The sequence below is a fragment of the Amia ocellicauda genome, chromosome 1 (assembly GCF_036373705.1).
Source record: "Amia ocellicauda isolate fAmiCal2 chromosome 1, fAmiCal2.hap1, whole genome shotgun sequence".
Taxonomy (NCBI): Eukaryota; Metazoa; Chordata; class Actinopteri; order Amiiformes; family Amiidae; genus Amia; species Amia ocellicauda.
Window position 1 is genome coordinate 63,988,221 of NC_089850.1, and position 25,705 is coordinate 64,013,925.

Sequence of the window (25,705 nt, forward strand, 5' to 3'; positions counted from 1 at the left end):
CAGAGCCACAGACACAGACACACACTCACCTCAGAGCCACAAAGAGACACAGACACACACTCACCTCAGAGCCACACAGACACACACTCACCTCAGAGCCACACAGAGACACACTCACCTCAGAGCCACACAGACACACACTCACCTCAGAGCCACACAGAGACACACTCACCTCAGAGCCACACAGACACACACTCACCTCAGAGCCACACAGACACACACTCACCTCAGAGCCACACAGACGCACAGATACACACTCACCTCAGAGCGACACAGACACACACTCACCTCAGAGCCACACAGACACACACTCACCTCAGAGCCACACAGACACACAGACACACACTCACCTCAGAGCCACACAGACACACACTCACCTCAGAGCCACAAAGAGACACACTCACCTCAGAGCCACACAGACACACACTCACCTCAGAGCCACAAAGAGACACAGATACACACTCACCTCAGAGCCACACAGACACACACTCACCTCAGAGCCACACAGACACACACTCACCTCAGAGCCACACAGACACACACTCACCTCACAGCCACAAAGAGACACACTCACCTCAGAGCCACATAGACACACACTCACCTCAGAGCTACACAGACACACAGACACACACTCACCTCAGAGCCACACAGACATACAGACACACAGAGACACACTCACCTCAGAGCCACACAGACACACACTCACCTCAGAGCCACACAGACACACACTCACCTCAGAGCCACAGACACACAGATACACAGTCACCTCAGAGACACAGATACACACTCACCTCAGAGCCACACAGACACACACTCACCTCAGAGCCACACAGAGACACAGACACACACTCACCTCAGAGCCACACAGACACACAGACACACACTCACCTCAGAGCCACACAGACACACACTCACCTCAGAGTCACACAAACACACACTCACCTCATAGCCACACAGACACACTCACCTCTGAGACACACAGACACACACTCACCTCAGAGCTACACACTCACCTCAGGGCCACACAGACACACACTCACCTCAGAGCCACACACTCACCTCAGAGCCACACAGACACACAGAGACACACTCACCTCAGAGCCACACAGACACACACTCACCTCAGAGCCACACAGACACACACTGACCTCAGAGCCACACAGAGACACACTCACCTCAGAGCCACACAGACACAAAGACACACACTCACCTCATAGCCACACAGAGACACACTCACCTCAGAGACACACTGACACACACTCACCTCAGAGCTACACACTCACCTCAGGGCCACACAGACACACACTCACCTCAGAGCCACACAGACACAAAGACACACACTCACCTCATAGCCACACAGAGACACACTCACCTCAGAGCCACACACTCACCTCAGAGCTACACAGAGACACACTCACCTCAGAGCCACACACTCACCTCAGAGCTACACAGAGACACACTCTCCTCAGAGCCACAGACACACTCTTCTCAGAGCCACACAGAGACACAGACACACACTCACCTCAGAGCCACACAGATACACACTCACCTCAGAGTCACACAAACACACACTCACCTCATAGCCACACAGACACACTCACCTCTGAGACACACAGACACACAGACACACACTCACCTCAGAGCCACACAGACACACAGACACACACTCACCTCAGAGCCACACAGACACACACTCACCTCAGAGTCACACAGACACACAGACACACTCACCTCAGAGCCACACAGACACACACTCACCTCAGAGCCACACAGAGACACAGACACACACTCACCTCAGAGCCACACAGACACACAGACACACACTCACCTCAGAGCCACACAGACACACACTCACCTCAGAGTCACACAAACACACACTCACCTCATAGCCACACAGACACACTCACCTCTGAGACACACAGACACACACTCACCTCAGAGCTACACACTCACCTCAGGGCCACACAGACACACACTCACCTCAGAGCCACACAGACACACAGACACACACTCACCTCAGAGCCACACACTCACCTCAGAGCCACACAGAGACACAGATACACACTCACCTCAGAGCCACACAGAGACACACTCACCTCAGAGTCACACAAACACACACTCACCTCATAGCCACACAGACACACTCACCTCAGAGTCACACAGACACACAGACACACTCACCTCAGAGCCACACAGACACACACTCACCTCAGAGCCACACAGAGACACAGACACACACTCACCTCAGAGCCACACAGACACACAGACACACACTCACCTCAGAGCCACACAGACACACACTCACCTCAGAGTCACACAAACACACACTCACCTCATAGCCACACAGACACACTCACCTCTGAGACACACAGACACACACTCACCTCAGAGCTACACACTCACCTCAGGGCCACACAGACACACACTCACCTCAGAGCCACACACTCACCTCAGAGCCACACAGACACACAGAGACACACTCACCTCAGAGCCACACAGACACACACTCACCTCAGAGCCACACAGACACACACTGACCTCAGAGCCACACAGAGACACACTCACCTCAGAGCCACACAGACACAAAGACACACACTCACCTCATAGCCACACAGAGACACACTCACCTCAGAGACACACTGACACACACTCACCTCAGAGCTACACACTCACCTCAGGGCCACACAGACACACACTCACCTCAGAGCCACACAGACACAAAGACACACACTCACCTCATAGCCACACAGAGACACACTCACCTCAGAGCCACACACTCACCTCAGAGCTACACAGAGACACACTCACCTCAGAGCCACACACTCACCTCAGAGCTACACAGAGACACACTCTCCTCAGAGCCACAGACACACTCTTCTCAGAGCCACACAGAGACACAGACACACACTCACCTCAGAGCCACACAGATACACACTCACCTCAGAGTCACACAAACACACACTCACCTCATAGCCACACAGACACACTCACCTCTGAGACACACAGACACACACTCACCTCAGAGCTACACACTCACCTCAGGGCCACACAGACACACACTCACCTCAGAGCCACACAGACACACAGACACACACTCACCTCAGAGCCACACAGACACACACTCACCTCAGAGTCACACAAACACACACTCACCTCATAGCCACACAGACACACTCACCTCAGAGTCACACAGACACACAGACACACTCACCTCAGAGCCACACAGACACACACTCACCTCAGAGCCACACAGAGACACAGACACACACTCACCTCAGAGCCACACAGACACACAGACACACACTCACCTCAGAGCCACACAGACACACACTCACCTCAGAGTCACACAAACACACACTCACCTCATAGCCACACAGACACACTCACCTCTGAGACACACAGACACACACTCACCTCAGAGCTACACACTCACCTCAGGGCCACACAGACACACACTCACCTCAGAGCCACACAGACACACAGACACACACTCACCTCAGAGCCACACACTCACCTCAGAGCCACACACTCACCTCAGAGCCACACAGAGACACAGATACACACTCACCTCAGAGCCACACAGAGACACACTCACCTCAGAGTCACACAGACACACGCTCACCTCAGAGCAACACAGACACACAGAGACACACTCACCTCAGAGCCACACAGACACACACTCACCTCAGAGCCACACAGAGACACAGACACACACTCACCTCAGAGCCACACAGACACACACTCACCTCAGAGTCACACAAACACACACTCACCTCATAGCCACACAGACACACTCACCTCTGAGACACACAGACACACACTCACCTCAGAGCTACACACTCACCTCAGGGCCACACAGACACACACTCACCTCAGGGCCACACAGACACACACTCACCTCAGAGCCACACAGACACACAGACACACACTCACCTCAGAGCCACACAGACACACAGACACACACTCACCTCAGAGCCACACAGACACACACTCACCTCAGAGTCACACAAACACACACTCACCTCATAGCCACACAGACACACTCACCTCAGAGTCACACAGACACACAGACACACTCACCTCAGAGCCACACAGACACACACTCACCTCAGAGCCACACAGAGACACAGACACACACTCACCTCAGAGCCACACAGACACACAGACACACACTCACCTCAGAGCCACACAGACACACACTCACCTCAGAGTCACACAAACACACACTCACCTCATAGCCACACAGACACACTCACCTCTGAGACACACAGACACACACTCACCTCAGAGCTACACACTCACCTCAGGGCCACACAGACACACACTCACCTCAGAGCCACACAGACACACAGACACACACTCACCTCAGAGCCACACACTCACCTCAGAGCCACACACTCACCTCAGAGCCACACAGAGACACAGATACACACTCACCTCAGAGCCACACAGAGACACACTCACCTCAGAGTCACACAGACACACGCTCACCTCAGAGCAACACAGACACACAGAGACACACTCACCTCAGAGCCACACAGACACACACTCACCTCAGAGCCACACAGACACACACTCACCTCAGAGTCACACAAACACACACTCACCTCATAGCCACACAGACACACTCACCTCTGAGACACACAGACACACACTCACCTCAGAGCTACACACTCACCTCAGGGCCACACAGACACACACTCACCTCAGAGCCACACAGACACACTCACCTCAGAGCCACACAGACACACACTCACCTCAGAGCCACACAGACACACACTCACCTCAGAGCCACACAGACACACAGAGACACACTCCCCTCAGGGCCACACAGACACACACTGACCTCAGAGCCACACAGAGACACACTCACCTCAGAGCCACACAGACACAAAGACACACACTCACCTCATAGCCACACAGAGACACACTCACCTCAGAGACACACTGACACACACTCACCTCAGAGCTACACACTCACCTCAGGGCCACACAGACACACACTCACCTCAGAGCCACACAGACACAAAGACACACACTCACCTCATAGCCACACAGAGACACACTCACCTCAGAGTCACACAGACACACAGACACACGCTCACCTCAGAGCAACACAGACACACAGAGACACACTCACCTCAGAGCCACACAGACACACACTCACCTCAGAGCCACACAGAGACACAGACACACACTCACCTCAGAGCCACACAGACACACACTCACCTCAGAGCCACACAGACACACACTCACCTCAGAGCCACAGAGACACACACTCACCTCAGAGCCACACAGAGACACACTCACCTCAGAGCCACACACTCACCTCAGAGCTACACAGAGACACACTCACCTCAGAGCCACACAGACACACAGACACACACTCACCTCAGAGCCACATAGACACACACTCACCTCAGAGCCACACAGAGACACACTCACCTCAGAGCCACACAGAGACACACTCACCTCAGAGCCACACAGACACACAGATACACACTCACCTCAGAGCCACACAGACACACGGACACACACTCACCTCAGAGCCACACAGACACACAGACACACTCACCTCAGAGCCACACAGACACACGGACACACACTCACCTCAGAGCCACACAGAGACACAGACACACACTCACCTCAGAGCCACAGACACAGACACACACTCACCTCAGAGCCACAAAGAGACACAGACACACACTCACCTCAGAGCGACACAGACACACACTCACCTCAGAGTCACACAGACACACACAGAGCCAAACAGACACACAGAGCCACACAGACACACACTCACCTCAGAGCCACACAGAGACACAGACACACACTCACCTCAGAGCCACAGACACAGACACACACTCACCTCAGAGCCACAAAGAGACACAGACACACACTCACCTCAGAGCCACACAGACACACACTCACCTCAGAGCCACACAGAGACACACTCACCTCAGAGCCACACAGACACACACTCACCTCAGAGCCACACAGAGACACACTCACCTCAGAGCCACACAGACACACACTCACCTCAGAGCCACACAGACACACACTCACCTCAGAGCCACACAGACGCACAGATACACACTCACCTCAGAGCGACACAGACACACACTCACCTCAGAGCCACACAGACACACACTCACCTCAGAGCCACACAGACACACAGACACACACTCACCTCAGAGCCACACAGACACACACTCACCTCAGAGCCACAAAGAGACACACTCACCTCAGAGCCACACAGACACACACTCACCTCAGAGCAACACAGACACACAGAGACACACTCACCTCAGAGCCACACAGACACACACTCACCTCAGAGCCACACAGAGACACACTCACCTCAGAGCCACACACTCACCTCAGAGCTACACAGAGACACACTCTCCTCAGAGCCACAGACACACTCTTCTCAGAGCCACACAGAGATACAGACACACACTCACCTCAGAGCCACACAGATACACACTCACCTCAGAGTCACACAAACACACACTCACCTCATAGCCACACAGACACACTCACCTCTGAGACACACAGACACACACTCACCTCAGAGCTACACACCCACCTCAGGGCCACACAGACACACACTCACCTCAGAGCCACACAAAGACACAGACAAACACTCACCTCAGAGCCACACAGACACACAGAGACACACTCACCTCAGAGCCACACAGACACACACTCACCTCAGAGCCACACAGACACACACTCACCTCAGAGCCACACAGAGACACAGACACACACTCACCTCAGAGCCACACAGACACACACTCACCTCTGAGACACACAGACACACACTCACCTCAGAGCTACACACTCACCTCAGGGCCACACAGACACACACTCACCTCAGAGCCACACAGACACACACTCACCTCAGAGCCACACAGAGACACAGACACACACTCACCTCAGAGCCACACAGACACACAGACACACACTCACCTCAGAGCCACACAGACACACACTCACCTCAGAGCCACACAGACACACAGAGACACACTCACCTCAGAGCCACACAGACACACACTCACCTCAGAGCCACACAGAGACACACTCACCTCAGAGTCACACAGACACACAGACACACTCACCTCAGAGCCACACAGACACACACTCACCTCAGAGCCACACAGAGACACAGACACACACTCACCTCAGAGCCACACAGAGACACACTCACCTCAGAGCCACACAGAGACACACTCACCTCAGAGCCACACACACACACAGACACAAACTCACCTCAGAGCCACACACACACACAGACACACACTCACCTCAGAGACACAAAGACACAAAGACACACACTCACCTCATAGCCACACAGAGACACACTCACCTCAGAGCCACACACTCACCTCAGAGCCACACAGAGCCACAGACACACACTCACCTCAGAGCCACACACTCACCTCAGAGCCACACAGAGACACAGACACACACTCACCTCATAGCCACACAGACACACACTCACCTCAGAGCCACACAGACACACAGACACACACTCACCTCAGAGCCACACAGAGACACACTCACCTCAGTCACACAGACACACAGACACACTCACCTCAGAGCCACACAGACACACACTCACCTCAGAGCCACACAGAGACACAGACACACACTCACCTCAGAGCCACACAGAGACACACTCACCTCAGAGCCACACAGAGACACACTCACCTCAGAGCCACACACACACACAGACACAAACTCACCTCAGAGCCACACACACACACAGACACACACTCACCTCAGAGACACAAAGACACACACTCACCTCATAGCCACACAGAGACACACTCACCTCAGAGCCACACACTCACCTCAGAGCCACACAGAGCCACAGACACACACTCACCTCAGAGCCACACACTCACCTCAGAGCCACACAGAGACACAGACACACACTCACCTCATAGCCACACAGACACACACTCACCTCAGAGCCACACAGACACACAGAGACACACTCACCTCAGAGCCACACAGACACACACTCACCTCAGAGCCACACAGACACACACTCACCTCAGAGCCACACAGAGACACAGACACACACTCACCTCAGAGCCACACAGACACACTCACCTCTGAGACACACAGACACACACTCACCTCAGAGCTACACACTCACCTCAGGGCCACACAGACACACACTCACCTCAGAGCCACACAGAGACACAGACACACACTCACCTCATAGCCACACAGACACACACTCACCTCAGAGCCACACAGACACACACTCACCTCAGAGCCACACAGACACACACTCACCTCAGAGCCACACAGACACACAGAGACACACTCACCTCAGAGCCACACAGACACACACTCACCTCAGAGCCACACAGACACACACTCACCTCAGAGCCACACAGACACACAGACACACACTCACCTCATAGCCACACAGACACACACTCACCTCAGAGCTACACAATCACCTCAGAGCCACACAGACACACACTCACCTCAGAGCCACACAGACACAGACACACACTCACCTCAGAGCCACACAGACACACAGAGACACACTCACCTCAGAGCCACACAGACACACACTCACCTCAGAGCCACACAGACACACACTCACCTCAGAGCCACACAGAGACACAGACACACACTCACCTCAGAGCCACACAGAGACACACTCACCTCAGAGCCACACAGACACACACTCACCTCAGAGCCACACAGACACACACTCACCTCAGAGCCACACAGAGACACAGACACACACTCACCTCAGAGCCACACAGAGACACACTCACCTCAGAGCCACACAGACACACACTCACCTCAGAGCCACACACACACACAGACACACACTCACCTCAGAGACACAAAGACACAAAGACACACACTCACCTCATAGCCACACAGAGACACACTCACCTCAGATCCACACACTCACCTCAGAGCCACACAGAGCCACAGACACACACTCACCTCAGAGCCACACACTCACCTCAGAGTCACACAGACACACACTCACCTCAGAGACACACTGACACACACTCACCTCAGAGCCACACAGACACACACTCACCTCAGAGCCACACAGACACACACTCACCTCAGAGCAACACAGACACACAGAGACACACTCACCTCAGAGCCACACAGACACGCACTCACCTCAGAGCCACACAGACACGCACTCACCTCAGAGCCACACAGACACGCACTCACCTCATAGCCACACACTCACCTCAGAGCCACACAGACACGCACTCACCTCAGAGCCACACAGACACGCACTCACCTCAGATCCACACACTCACCTCAGAGCCACACAGAGCCACAGACACACACTCACCTCAGAGCCACACACTCACCTCAGAGACACACAGACACACACTCACCTCAGAGCCACACACTCACCTCAGAGTCACACAGACACACACTCACCTCAGAGCCACACAGAGACACACTCACCTCAGAGTCACACAGACACACACTCACCTCAGAGCCACACAGACACACAGAGACACACTCCCCTCAGGGCCACACAGAGACACACTCACCTTAGAGCCACACAGAGACACACTCACCTCAGAGCAACACAGACACACAGAGACACACTCACCTCAGAGTCACACAGACACACGCTCACCTCAGAGCAACACAGACACACAGAGACACACTCACCTCAGAGTCACACAGACACACGCTCACTTCAGAGCAACACAGACACACAGAGACACACTCACCTCAGAGTCACACAGACACACGCTCACCTCAGAGCAACACAGACACACAGAGACACACTCACCTCAGAGCCACACAGACACACAGAGACACACTCACCTCAGAGCCACACAGACACACACTCACCTCAGAGCCACACAGAGACACAGACACACACTCACCTCAGAGCCACACAGACACACACTCACCTCAGAGCCACACAGACACACAGACACACACTCACCTCAGAGCCACACAGACACACACTCACCTCAGAGCCACACAGAGACACACTCACCTCAGAGCCACACAGAGACACACTCACCTCAGTGCCACACAGACACACACTCACCTCAGAGCCACACAGAGACACACTCACCTCAGAGCCACACAGAGACACACTCACCTCAGTGCCACACAGACACACACTCACCTCAGAGCCACACAAACACACACTCACCTCAGAGCCACACACTCACCTCAGAGCCACACAGAGACACACTCTCCTCAGAGCCACACAGAGACACACTCACCTCAGAGCCACACAGACACACAGACACACACTCACCTCAGAGCCACACAGACACACAGACACACACTCACCTCAGAGCCACACAGACACACAGACACACACTCACCTCAGAGCCACACAGACACACACTCACCTCAGAGCCACACTGACACACACTCACCTCAGAGCTACACACTCACCTCAGAGCCACACAGAGACACACTCACCTCAGAGCCACACAGACACACACTCACCTCAGAGCAACACAGACACACAGAGACACACTCACCTCAGAGCCACACAGACACACACTCACCTCAGAGCCACACAGACACGCACTCACCTCAGAGCCACACAGACACGCACTCACCTCAGAGCCACACAGACACGCACTCACCTCAGAGCCACACAGACACGCACTCACCTCAGAGCAACACAGACACGCACTCACCTCAGAGCCACACAAACACACACTCACCTCAGAGCCACACATTCACCTCAGAGCCACACAGACACACACTCACCTCAGAGCCACACAGACACACAGAGACACACTCACCTCAGAGCCACACAGACACACACTCACCTCAGAGCCACACAGACACACAGAGACACACTCACCTCAGAGCCACACAGACACACACTCACCTCAGAGCCACACAGACACGCACTCACCTCAGAGCCACACAGACACGCACTCACCTCAGAGCCACACAGACACGCACTCACCTCAGAGCCACACAGACACGCACTCACCTCAGAGCCACACAGACACGCACTCACCTCAGAGCCACACAAACACACACTCACCTCAGAGCCACACATTCACCTCAGAGCCACACAGACACACACTCACCTCAGAGCCACACAGACACACAGAGACACACTCACCTCAGAGCCACACAGACACACACTCACCTCAGAGCCACACAGAGACACAGACACACACTCACCTCAGAGCCACACAGACACACACTCACCTCAGAGCCACACTGACAAACACTCACCTCAGAGCTACACACTCACCTCAGAGCCACACAGAGACACACTCACCTCAGAGCCACACAGACACACACTCACCTCAGAGCCACACAGACACACACTCACTTCAGAGCCACACAGACACGCACTCACTTCAGAGCCACACAGACACACACTCACCTCAGAGCCACACTGACACACACTCACCTCAGAGCTACACACTCACCTCAGAGCCACACAGACACACACTCACCTCAGAGCCACACAGACACACACTCACCTCAGAGCAACACAGACACACAGAGACACACTCACCTCAGAGCCACACAGACACACACTCACCTCAGAGCCACACAGACACGCACTCACCTCAGAGCCACACAGACACGCACTCACCTCAGAGCCACACAGACACGCACTCACCTCAGAGCCACACAGACACGCACTCACCTCAGAGCCACACAAACACACACTCACCTCAGAGCCACACATTCACCTCAGAGCCACACAGACACACACTCACCTCAGAGCCACACAGACACACACTCACCTCAGAGCCACACAGACACACACTCACCTCAGAGCCACACAAACACACACTCACCTCAGAGCCACACAGAGACACACTCACCTCAGAGCTACACAGAGACACAGAGACACACTCACCTCAGAGCCACACAGAGACACAAATACACACTCACTTCAGAGCCACACAGACACACACTCACCTCAGAGCCACACAGACACACACTCACCTCAGAGCCACACAGACACACATTCACCTCAGAGCCACACAGACACACACTCACCTCAGAGCCACACAGACACACACTCACCTCAGAGCCACACAGACACACACTCACCTCAGAGCCACACAAACACACACTCACCTCAGAGCCACACAGAGACACAAATACACACTCACTTCAGAGCCACACAGACACACACTCACCTCAGAGCCACACAGACACACACTCACCTCAGAGCAACACAGACACACAGAGACACACTCACCTCAGAGCCACACAGACACGCACTCACCTCAGAGCCACACAGACACGCACTCACCTCAGAGCCACACAGACACGCACTCACCTCATAGCCACACACTCACCTCAGAGCCACACAGACACACACTCACCTCAGAGCCACACAGAGACACACTCACCTCAGAGCCACACACTCACCTCAGAGCCACACACTCACCTCAGAGCCACACAGACACACAGAGACACACTCACCTCAGAGCCACACAGACACACACTCACCTCAGAGCCACACAGACACACACTCACCTCAGAGCCACACAGACACACACTCACCTCAGAGCCACACAGACACGCACTCACCTCAGAGCCACACAGACACACACTCACCTCAGAGCCACACAAACACACACTCACCTCAGAGCCACACAGACACACACTCACCTCAGAGCAACACAGACACACAGAGACACACTCACCTCAGAGCCACACAGACACACACTCACCTCAGAGCCACACAGACACGCACTCACCTCAGAGCCACACAGACACGCACTCACCTCAGAGCCACACAGACACGCACTCACCTCAGAGCCACACAAACACACACTCACCTCAGAGCCACACATTCACCTCAGAGCCACACAGACACACACTCACCTCAGAGCCACACAGAGACACACTCACCTCAGAGCCACACAAACACACACTCACCTCAGAGCCACACACTCACCTCAGAGCCACACTGACACACACTCACCTCAGAGCTACACACTCACCTCAGAGCCACACAGAGACACACTCACCTCAGAGCCACACAGAGACACACTCACCTCAGAGCCACACAGAGACACAGATACACACTCACCTCAGAGCCACACAGACACACACTCACCTCAGAGCCACACAGACACACACTCACCTCAGAGCCACACAGACACACACTCACCTCAGAGCCACACAGACACGCACTCACCTCAGAGCCACACAGACACGCACTCACCTCAGAGCCACACAGACACGCACTCACCTCAGAGCCACACAGACACGCACTCACCTCAGAGCCACACAGACACACACTCACCTCATAGCCACACACTCACCTCAGAGCCACACACTCACCTCAGAGCCACACAGACACACACTCACCTCAGAGCCACACAGAGACACACTCACCTCAGAGCCACACAGACACACAGAGACACACTCACCTCAGAGCCACACAGAGACACACTCACCTCAGAGCCACACAGACACACAGAGACACACTCACCTCAGAGCCACACAGAGACACAAATACACACTCACTTCAGAGCCACACAGACACACACTCACCTCAGAGCCACACTGACACACACTCACCTCAGAGCTACACACTCACCTCAGAGCCACACAGAGACACACTCACCTCAGAGCCACACAGACACACACTCACCTCAGAGCCACACAGACACACACTCACCTCAGAGCAACACAGACACACAGAGACACACTCACCTCAGAGCCACACAGACACGCACTCACCTCAGAGCCACACAGACACGCACTCACCTCAGAGCCACACAGACACACACTCACCTCAGAGCCACACAAACACACACTCACCTCAGAGCCACACATTCACCTCAGAGCCACACAGACACACACTCACCTCAGAGCCACACAGACACACACTCACCTCAGAGCCACACAAACACACACTCACCTCAGAGCCACACACTCACCTCAGAGCCACACACTCACCTCAGAGCCACACAGAGACACAGAGACACACTCACCTCAGAGTCACACAGACACACACTCACCTCAGAGTCACACAGACACACAGACACACACTCACCTCAGAGTCACACAGACACACAGACACACACTCACCTCAGAGTCACACAGACACACAGACACACACTCACCTCAGAGCCACACAGAGACACAAATACACACTCACTTCAGAGCCACACAGACACACACTCACCTCAGAGCCACACTGACACACACTCACCTCAGAGCTACACACTCACCTCAGAGCCACACAGAGACACACTCACCTCAGAGCCACACAGACACACACTCACCTCAGAGCCACACAGACACACACTCACCACAGAGCCACACAGAGACACAGATACACACTCACCTCAGAGCCACACAGACACACACTCACCTCAGAGCAACACAGACACACAGAGACACACTCACCTCAGAGCCACACAGACACGCACTCACCTCAGAGCCACACAGACACGCACTCACCTCAGAGCCACACAGAGACACAGACACACACTCACCTCAGAGCTACACACTCACCTCAGAGCCACACAAACACACACTCACCTCAGAGCCACACAGACACACACTCACCTCAGAGCCACACAGAGACACACTCACCTCAGAGCCACACACTCACCTCAGAGCCACACAGACACACAGAGACACACTCACCTCAGAGCCACACAGACACACACTCACCTCAGAGCCACACAGACACACACTCACCTCAGAGTCACACAAACACACACTCACCTCAGTCACACACTCACCTCAGAGCCACACAGACACACACTCACCTCAGAGCCACACAGAGACACACTCACCTCAGAGCCACACAAACACACACTCACCTCAGAGCCACACAGACACACACTCACCTCAGAGCCACACAGACACGCACTCACCTCAGAGCCACACAGACACACACTCACCTCAGAGCCACACAAACACACACTCACCTCAGAGCCACACAGACACACACTCACCTCAGAGCCACACAGAGACACACTCACCTCAGAGCCACACAGAGACACACTCACCTCAGAGCCACACAGACACACACTCACCTCAGAGCAACACAGACACACAGAGACACACTCACCTCAGAGCCACACAGACACACACTCACCTCAGAGCCACACAGACACACACTCACCTCAGAGCCACACAGACACACAGACACACACTCACCTCAGAGCCACACAGACACGCACTCACCTCAGAGCCACACAGACACGCACTCACCTCAAAGCCACACAGACACACACTCACCTCAGAGCCACACAAACACACACTCACCTCAGAGCCACACATTCACCTCAGAGCCACACAGACACACACTCACCTCAGAGCCACACAGAGACACACTCACCTCAGAGCCACACAAACACACACTCACCTCAGAGCCACACACTCACCTCAGAGCCACACACTCACCTCAGAGCCACACACTCACCTCAGAGCCACACAGAGACACACTCACCTCAGAGCCACACAGACACACACTCACCTCATAGCCACACACTCACCTCAGAGCCACACACTCACCTCAGAGCCACACAGAGACACACTCACCTCAGAGCCACACAGACACACAGAGACACACTCACCTCAGAGCCACACAGACACACACTCACCTCAGAGCCACACAGACACACACTCACCTCAGAGCCACACAGACACACACTCACCTCAGAGCCACACAGACACACACTCACCTCAGAGCCACACAGACACGCACTCACCTCAGAGCCACACAGACACACACTCACCTCAGAGCCACACAAACACACACTCACCTCAGAGCCACACACTCACCTCAGAGCCACACAGAGACACACTCACCTCAGAGCCACACAGACACACTCACCTCAGAGCCACACAGACACACACTCACCTCAGAGTCACACAGACACACAGATACACACTCACCTCAGAGCCACACAGAGACACACTCACCTCAGAGCCACACAGAGACACAAATACACACTCACCTCAGAGACACACTGACACACACTCACCTCAGAGCAACACAGACACACACTCACCTCAGAGCCACACAGACACACACTCACCTCAGAGCCACACAGACACACAGACACACACTCTCCTCATAGCCACACATAGACACACTCACCTCAGAGCCACACACTCACCTCAGAGACACAAAGACAAACACTCACCTCAGAGCCACACAGACACACACTCACCTCAGAGCCACACAGACACGCACTCACCTCAGAGCCACACAGAGACACACTCACCTCAGAGCCACACAGACACACAGACACACACTCACCTCAGAGCCACACATACACACACTCTCCTCAGAGCCACACAGACACACACATACACACTCACCTCAGAGCTACACAGAGACACAGAGACACACTCACCTCAGAGTCACACAGACACACAGACACACACTCTCCTCAGAGCCACACAGACACACACTCACCTCAGAGCCACACAGACACACAGAGACACACTCACCTCAGAGCCACACAGACACACACTCACCTCAGAGCAACACAGACACACACTCACCTCAGAGCCACACAGACACGCACTCACCTCAGAGCCACACAGACACGCACTCACCTCAGAGCCACACAGACACACACTCACCTCAGAGCCACAGACACACACTCACCTCAGAGCCACACACTCACCTCAGAGCCACACAGACACACAGAGACACACTCACCTCAGAGCAACACAGACACACAGACACACACTCACCTCAGAGACGCACAGACACACACTCACCTCAGAGCTACACACTCACCTCAGGGCCACACAGACAGACACTTACCTCAGAGCCACACAGACACACACTCACCTCAGAGCCACACACTCACCTCAGAGCCACACAGACACACAGACACACACTCACCTCAGAGCCACACACTCACCTCAGAGCCACACAGACACACAGATACACACTCACCTCAGAGCTACACACTCACCTCAGGGCCACACAGACACACACTCACCTCAGAGCCACACAGACACACAGACACACACTCACCTCAGAGCCACACACTCACCTCAGAGCCACACAGACACACAGATACACACTCACCTCAGAGCTACACACTCACCTCAGGGCCACACAGACACACACTCACCTCAGAGCCACACACTCACCTCAGGGCCACACAGACACACACTCACCTCAGAGCCTGTACAAGGTTGAGGTCTGTGAATTCATGCAGGTCAACAAATGCCTGGAGAACCTTAATGTTGAAGTCATCTCTGAGAGAAAGAGACGGAAGGAGGGAGATTAATACAGCTGCACTAAAGACCCAGACCACTGTAATACAGTCCAGTCCAGCCCAGTCTAACACAGACCAGTGTAATATAGCCCAGCCCAGTCCAGTGGAATACAGTCCAGTGGAATACAGTCCAGTCCAGACCAGTGTATTACAGTCCAGTCCAGTGTAATACAGTCCAGTGTAATACAGTCCAGTGTAATACAGTTAAGTCCAGTGTAATGCAGCCCAGTCCAGTGCAATACAGTCCAGTCCAGTGCAATACAGTCCAGTCCAGCAGTCTCACCTCTCCCCCAGGTAGTCCCCGATGGCCGTCTTGTTCAGTCCCTCCCCCTTATACAGGAACTGGGCGATGTCATCGGGGGTGTGTCTGAGCAGCTCGTTCTCCAGCAGGAACACTATCCCCTAGGAGTGAGGGACAAAGAGAGAGCGAGGGAGGTTAATATAGTATATAAAGTGACTGACGGATAGAGACACGCAGATAGAGACAGAGACACAGGCCGAGACACACGCAGAGACACACACAGAGAGACACAAGCAGAGAGAGATAGACACACGCAGAGAGACACACGCAGAGAGACACAGAGACACTGAGGTACCTTCTTGGGGTCCATGTTGAATTTCTTGCGGCCCATCGCCACATGACGGCTCTTCTGTAGTGTTTTACTGGAAGGCAATTAAGACACCAGTTAACCCAGTATTGATGACGATTGTAATTAAGGCAGTGACATCAAGACAGAAAACAGGAGACACTTCTTCACACAGAGAGGCGTCACAATCTGAACAAACTCCCCAGCGATATGGCTGAAGAGACAATTTGGGAACATTCAAAAACAGACTGGATAGGATCCTTGGATCACTCAGTTATTAATGGACACCAAATGAGCACGATGGGGCGAATGGCCTCCTCTCGATTGGACACTTTCTTATGTTCTTATCACTCCCCTGCTCACCTGCCCTCGGTGCTGCTCTCCAGCCCCTCCACCTCCAGCAGCGCCTCCCGCAGCTCCTCCCGCAAACGCTCGATCTCCTGCAGCAGAGCGCCCTTCCTGCGCCGAATCTCCTCCAGCTCCGCCCGCTCCTCCACACTGAGGTCCAGCGGCACTGTGGGGGGATACAGGAGACAGAGGGCATGACTACTGACTGACCGAAACAATGACTGACACACCGACACTGTCTGACTGACAATGGGTACAAATGTAAGTCACCCTGGATAAGAGCGTCTGCTAAATGACAAATAATGTAATGTAATAACACCACCTCAATCACACCACAGCAGTTATAATGCCTGAATCACACCACAGCAGTTATAACGCCACCCGAATCACTCCACAGCAGTTATAACGCCACCTGAATCACTCCACAGCAGTTATTACGCCTGAATCACTCCACAGCAGTTACAACGCCACCTGAATCACTCCACAGCAGTTATTACGCCGCCTGAATCACTCCACAGCAGTTATTACGCCTGAATCACTCCACAGCAGTTATTACGCCTGAATCACACCACAGCAGTTATAATGCCTGAATCACTCCACAGCAGTTCCAACGCCGCCTGAATCACTCCACAGCAGTTATTACGCCTGAATCACTCCACAGCAGTTATAACACCTGAATCACTCCACAGCAGTTATTACGCCTGAATCACACCACAGCAGTTATAATGCCTGAATCACTCCACAGCAGTTCCAACGCCGCCTGAATCACTCCACAGCAGTAATTACGCCTGAATCACTCCACAGCAGTTATTACGCCTGAATCACTCCACAGCAGTTATTACGCCTGAATCACACCACAGCAGTTATAATGCCTGAATCACTCCACAGCAGTTCCAACGCCGCCTGAATCACTCCACAGCAGTTATTACGCCTGAATCACTCCACAGCAGTTATAACACCTGAATCACTCCACAGCAGTTATTACGCCTGAATCACTCCACAGCAGTTATAACACCTGAATCACTCCACAGCAGTTATAACACCTGAATCACTCCACAGCAGTTATAACGCCTGAATCACACCACAGCAGTTATAATGCCTGAATCACTCCACAGCAGTTCCAACGCCGTCTGAATCACTCCACAGCAGTAATTACGCCTGAATCACTCCACAGCAGTTATTACGCCTGAATCACTCCACAGCAGTTATTACGCCTGAATCACTCCACAGCAGTTATAACACCTGAATCACTCCACAGCAGTTATAACACCTGAATCACTCCACAGCAGTTATAACGCCTGAATCACACCACAGCAGTTATAATGCCTGAATCACTCCACAGCAGTTCCAACGCCGCCTGAATCACTCCACAGCAGTAATTACGCCTGAATCACTCCACAGCAGTTATAACACCTGAATCACTCCACAGCAGTTATTACGCCTGAATCACACCACAGCAGTTATAACACCTGAATCACTCCACAGCAGTTATAACACCTGAATCACTCCACAGCAGTTATTACGCCTGAATCACTCCACAGCATTTATAATGCCTGAATCACTCCACAGCAGTTATAACACCTGAATCACTCCACAGCAGTTATAACCCCACCTGAATCACTCCACAGCAGTAATTACGCCTGAATCACTCCACAGCAGTTATAATGCCTGAATCACTCCACAGCAGTTCCAACGCCGCCTGAATCACTCCACAGCAGTTATTACGCCTGAATCACTCCACAGCAGTTATAACACCTGAATCACTCCACAGCAGTTATTACGCCTGAATCACTCCACAGCAGTTATTACGCCTGAATCACTCCACAGCAGTTATAACGCCTGAATCACTCCACAGCAGTTATTACGCCTGAATCACTCCACAGCAGTTATAACACCTGAATCACTCCACAGCAGTTATAACGCCTGAATCACACCACAGCAGTTATAATGCCTGAATCACTCCACAGCAGTTATTACGCCTGAATCACTCCACAGCAGTTATAACGCCTGAATCACTCCACAGCAGTTATTACGCCTGAATCACTCCACAGCAGTTATAACACCTGAATCACTCCACAGCAGTTATAACGCCTGAATCACACCACAGCAGTTATAATGCCTGAATCACTCCACAGCAGTTATTACGCCTGAATCACTCCACAGCAGTTATTATGCCTGAATCACTCCACAGCAGTTATAACACCTGAATCACTCCACAGCAGTTATAACACCTGAATCACTCCACAGCAGTTATAACGCCTGAATCACACCACAGCAGTTATAATGCCTGAATCACTCCACAGCAGTTCCAACGCCGCCTGAATCACTCCACAGCAGTTATAATGCCTGAATCACTCCACAGCAGTTCCAACGCCGCCTGAATCACTCCACAGCAGTAATTACGCCTGAATCACTCCACAGCAGTTATTACGCCTGAATCACACCACAGCAGTTATAATGCCTGAATCACTCCACAGCAGTTCCAACGCCGCCTGAATCACTCCACAGCAGTAATTACGCCTGAATCACTCCACAGCAGTTATTACGCCTGAATCACTCCACAGCAGTTATTACGCCTGAATCACACCACAGCAGTTATAATGCCTGAATCACTCCACAGCAGTTCCAACGCCGCCTGAATCACTCCACAGCAGTTATTACGCCTGAATCACTCCACAGCAGTTATAACACCTGAATCACTCCACAGCAGTTATTACGCCTGAATCACTCCACAGCAGTTATAACACCTGAATCACTCCACAGCAGTTATAACACCTGAATCACTCCACAGCAGTTATAACGCCTGAATCACACCACAGCAGTTATAATGCCTGAATCACTCCACAGCAGTTCCAACGCCGCCTGAATCACTCCACAGCAGTAATTACGCCTGAATCACTCCACAGCAGTTATTACGCCTGAATCACTCCACAGCAGTTATAACACCTGAATCACTCCACAGCAGTTATTACGCCTGAATCACACCACAGCAGTTATAATGCCTGAATCACTCCACAGCAGTTCCAACGCCGCCTGAATCACTCCACAGCAGTAATTACGCCTGAATCACTCCACAGCAGTTATTACGCCTGAATCACTCCACAGCAGTTATTACGCCTGAATCACACCACAGCAGTTATAATGCCTGAATCACTCCACAGCAGTTCCAACGCCGCCTGAATCACTCCACAGCAGTTATTACGCCTGAATCACTCCACAGCAGTTATAACACCTGAATCACTCCACAGCAGTTATTACGCCTGAATCACTCCACAGCAGTTATTACGCCTGAATCACTCCACAGCAGTTATAATGCCTGAATCACTCCACAGCAGTTATTACGCCTGAATCACTCCACAGCAGTAATTACGCCTGAATCACTCCACAGCAGTTATAACACCTGAATCACTCCACAGCAGTTATTACGCCTGAATCACACCACATCAGTTATGATGCCTGAATCACTCCACATCAGTTATAACACCTGAATCACTACACAGCAGTTATTACGCCTGAATCACTGTTGTAACACCCAAAATCATGATATGGTTACTCCTGCACATACATAACGTCAATATTAATAATCCATTATCCATCTCACTCATTCCCTCTCTTTCCATCTCTCCTCCTCCCTCCCCATCTCTACCCCCCCTCTCTCTCTCCCTCCCTCCCTCCGTCAGTACAGTAGAATACAGTGCAGTCAGTGACCTGTATCTATGTGTGAATTGTTCCTGTTAACTGGGATGGAAAACAATTGAGAGAGAGAGAGAGAGCATATTACATCAATACAGTACAGTAATGCCCCGTTTCCACTGGCGGACGTGTCCGAATGGCCGATTACTTGTGATCGATTGTGGTGTCTGAAAAAGCATCATGCTTACCTATTTTTTTATAATAGGCTAACGTTTATTTCTCCAGTCACATGTCAATGACAGATAATATAGTGCCAGGCTGCTTTGGTGTATATAGGTGAGAGCTTTCACACTCATGCCCCGTTTCCACTGGCGGACGCTTAAACAGGTGTTTCCACTGACTAAGCGTCTGGACGCGTCTGTGTTTTGTGGAGGTTAAATATCTGGTGCGGGACACGTCCGTCCCCATTGAGGACATGATTCACTTTCAAGAGCGGAGATGTGTGCTGGACTGAGACACAGGGAACAGATCAGATACATTGTGTTGGAAGATATAATCTCAAGTGCCGTGTGTGATCACGAAGAAATTGCAGTTTTATTAGCAGCATGGAGTGAAAGCCACGTACAGAGACAATGACTGATTACAGTTAATATCCGAGTGGATTAAAAACTTGGATTTCACAGGACCGGTGCAGTGCCGTCACTAGTTACAAATAAACTGAAAGATAATAATCGCATCGTAGCAGCCGATGTTATTAATATTTTATGAATAACTGGACGGTGTTTCAGGCTGTGTTGTGTGAATGGTGTGCAGGACAATCCGCAGAGACAGTCAGTGTGAAGGTGAACACGATTCAGTTAACGTGTCCATTTACAATTTAAATTAGTGAATAAATAAATACAGCAGATCTGGGTTTCCCTCTAAAACATTAAGGACTGGTTTAATAAATGTGTCCATAAGTCCATTGTATATTGTATCTGGATGATAAATCATGAAACGTGTATTTTGTTTCAACTGTAACTTGCCCTGGTTAAGGACATCTGTTAAATAAATTATAAATAATTCAGCAAAAAGTATTGTTCGCAGTTACAAATCTGTAGTAAGAGTAATAAGTTAAGGGAGTCACGCTGTGCCATTTAAAATACATATATACTAGCACAAATGATGACGATAATAATAACAAAGCATATTTTCTATTTAGTATTATTGTTGCATGTGGAAAAGTTTTCTTACAGTAACGTAATGCGTGTCTGAATATAATGTTGTCTCTACACATTTAGCTCTTCCTAATATCTCTGAACAGAAAAACGTATTTATTACGCTGTTTACAATCATGTAAAGCACAAAGAATAAAACAGACACAAGGTCCTCTCCACGTCAGGCTGTATCGCTCGTAGTGTTGATCTCTGTCTCTGTCAATCCCACAGTCGCTGCTCCTCCCATCAGAGGGACAGATTCACAGCGGCCTGGTTTTACAAACAAAGCTCTGGGACGCGTCCGGCAAGGTACAGAACGGCACAGACACTTAAGCCAGTGGAACCGAGGCATAAGTAAGTCATTCTAGTGCAATTCAAGTCTGACTGACTGGACACTACAGCACATTAACACTGACTGACTGACTGACTGGACACTACAGCACATTAACACTGACTGACTGACTGACTGGACACTACAGCACATTAACACTGACTGACTGACTGACTGGACACTACAGCACATTAACACTGACTGACTGACTGGACACTACAGTACATTAACACTGACTGACTGACTGGACACTACAGCACATTAACACTGACTGACTGGACACTACAGCACATTAACACTGACTGACTGGACACTACAGCACATTAACACTGACTTACTGACTGGACACTACAGTACATTAACACTGACTGACTGACTGGACACTACAGCACATTAACACTGACTGACTGACTGGACACTACAGTACATTAACACTGACTGACTGACTGGACACTACAGCACATTAACACTGACTGACTGGACACTACAGCACATTAAAACTGACTGACTGGACACTACAGCACATTAACACTGACTGGACACTACAGTACATTAACACTGACTGACTGACTGGACACTACAGCACATTAACACTGACTGACTGACTGGACACTACAGCACATTAACACTGACTGACTGGACACTACAGCACATTAACACTGGCTGACTGGACACTACAGCACATTAACACTGACTGACTGACTGGACACTACAGTACATTAACACTGACTGACTGGACACTACAGCACATTAACACTGGCTGACTGGACACTACAGCACATTAACACTGGCTGACTGGACAGTACACTGACACACAGAGAGAGGGAAGCTGACAGGAGTGACACTCATTCTCTCTCTCTCTCCCCTCCCTGCAGAGTGAGGAGTAGCATTCCCTTCATTCCTGTCATTCTCTATACAGTGATGGAGGGAGAGCAACACACACAGAGGGAGAATGACAGAGAGAGATAGAGAGGGAGAGAGAGAGAGTCCTGTGAAGTGACATTCCAGTAATTCCAGTGACATTCCAGTCATCATTAGTCAGCGGTGTGCCACACAATACTGCACAGCCACTGTGCTGTACTACACCACCCTGTACTGTACTGTGTACACTGTACGCACACACAGACACAGACATAGACACACAGAGACGACAGGGGTTCGAGTGACTGTCATGGCACAAAAATACTTTCAATTTTTGAAGGCGAATTCCACTGACACTCAGACCCCAAAAAGAACAGTAATATAATATTCATCATCATCATCATAACGGAGATGACATGACATCAGAAAGCACAAACTACAAAGGCCGCTTGCACTACACAATCACAATCAATGTTATCAATCACATTATTACAGTTATAACGACTCCTGTATGGACACTGATATCTGCCCTCGCCGCTGAAATAACGCACATAATCACAGCGATACATCAACACACACACACACAGAAACATACATGAATGCATACAGGCTCACATACATACAATACATAATACATACATATATATATATATATATACATCAACACACACACACACACACACAGAAACATACATGAATGCATACAGGCTCACATACATACAATACATAATACATACATATATATATATATATATATATATATATATACATCAACACACACACACACACACACAGAAACATACATGAATGCATACAGGCTCACATACATACAATACATAATACATACATATATATATATATATATACATCAACACACACACACACACACAGAAACATACATGAATGCATACAGGCTCACATACATACAATACATCTAATACATAATAATACATAATACACACACACACACACGTACTGTAGTCCAGCTCGTCCATTGTACAGTACTGCTGTCGACCCGAACGGCAAAAACTCCGCGACTCGACTTTCATTCAAAGATTAAAAACAATAAAAAACGAAGCAAGAAAATGTATATTAAAATAATCCGTCTGCGACAAAAACACACTCAAATAAAAGACAGCGCGTCGGGGTCTGGCAGCCGCGGACGACACACAGCGACACACCGAGCAGCACAATGGACAGAGGGGCGGGGAGCGCAGGATCCGGACACCCACAATCCCGTGCGCGGCGCGGTGCGGCGCGGCGGCCATGTTGGGAAGGTCAGGGGTCTCATGACCACACGGACTCAACTTACAGCTACGAGGAAGCTGGCGCCATTTTGGTTCCGATGGTGGGTAGAGCGTTCGGTAAGAGAGGCGTAGGAATTGGAGCCAAGATGGATGCCTCCAGGGGACACAGTTTCCTGATCTTGTGATACTTTTGACTTTTAGTATTCCTTTAATTTACAAATTCCATTTACATTATAGAAACACAAAAATATAT

General features: G+C 51.3%; 1 protein-coding gene across 1 annotated transcript in view; it reads right to left on the reverse strand.

Annotated features, from left to right (window-relative positions):
* Positions 1–25,417, reverse strand: part of cyth2 (cytohesin 2) — a 38,196-nt gene extending 12,779 nt beyond the window's left edge. The window contains exons 1-5 of the mRNA XM_066712823.1: positions 25,182–25,417; positions 18,200–18,350; positions 17,846–17,912; positions 17,533–17,651; positions 17,149–17,229 (exon numbers count right to left, since the gene is read on the reverse strand). Of these exons, the coding sequence (XP_066568920.1) occupies positions 17,149–17,229; positions 17,533–17,651; positions 17,846–17,912; positions 18,200–18,350; positions 25,182–25,254 (491 nt within the window). The 5' untranslated portion in view covers positions 25,255–25,417. The remainder of the gene's footprint in view (positions 1–17,148; positions 17,230–17,532; positions 17,652–17,845; positions 17,913–18,199; positions 18,351–25,181) is intronic.
* Positions 25,418–25,705: the final 288 nt, after the last annotated feature.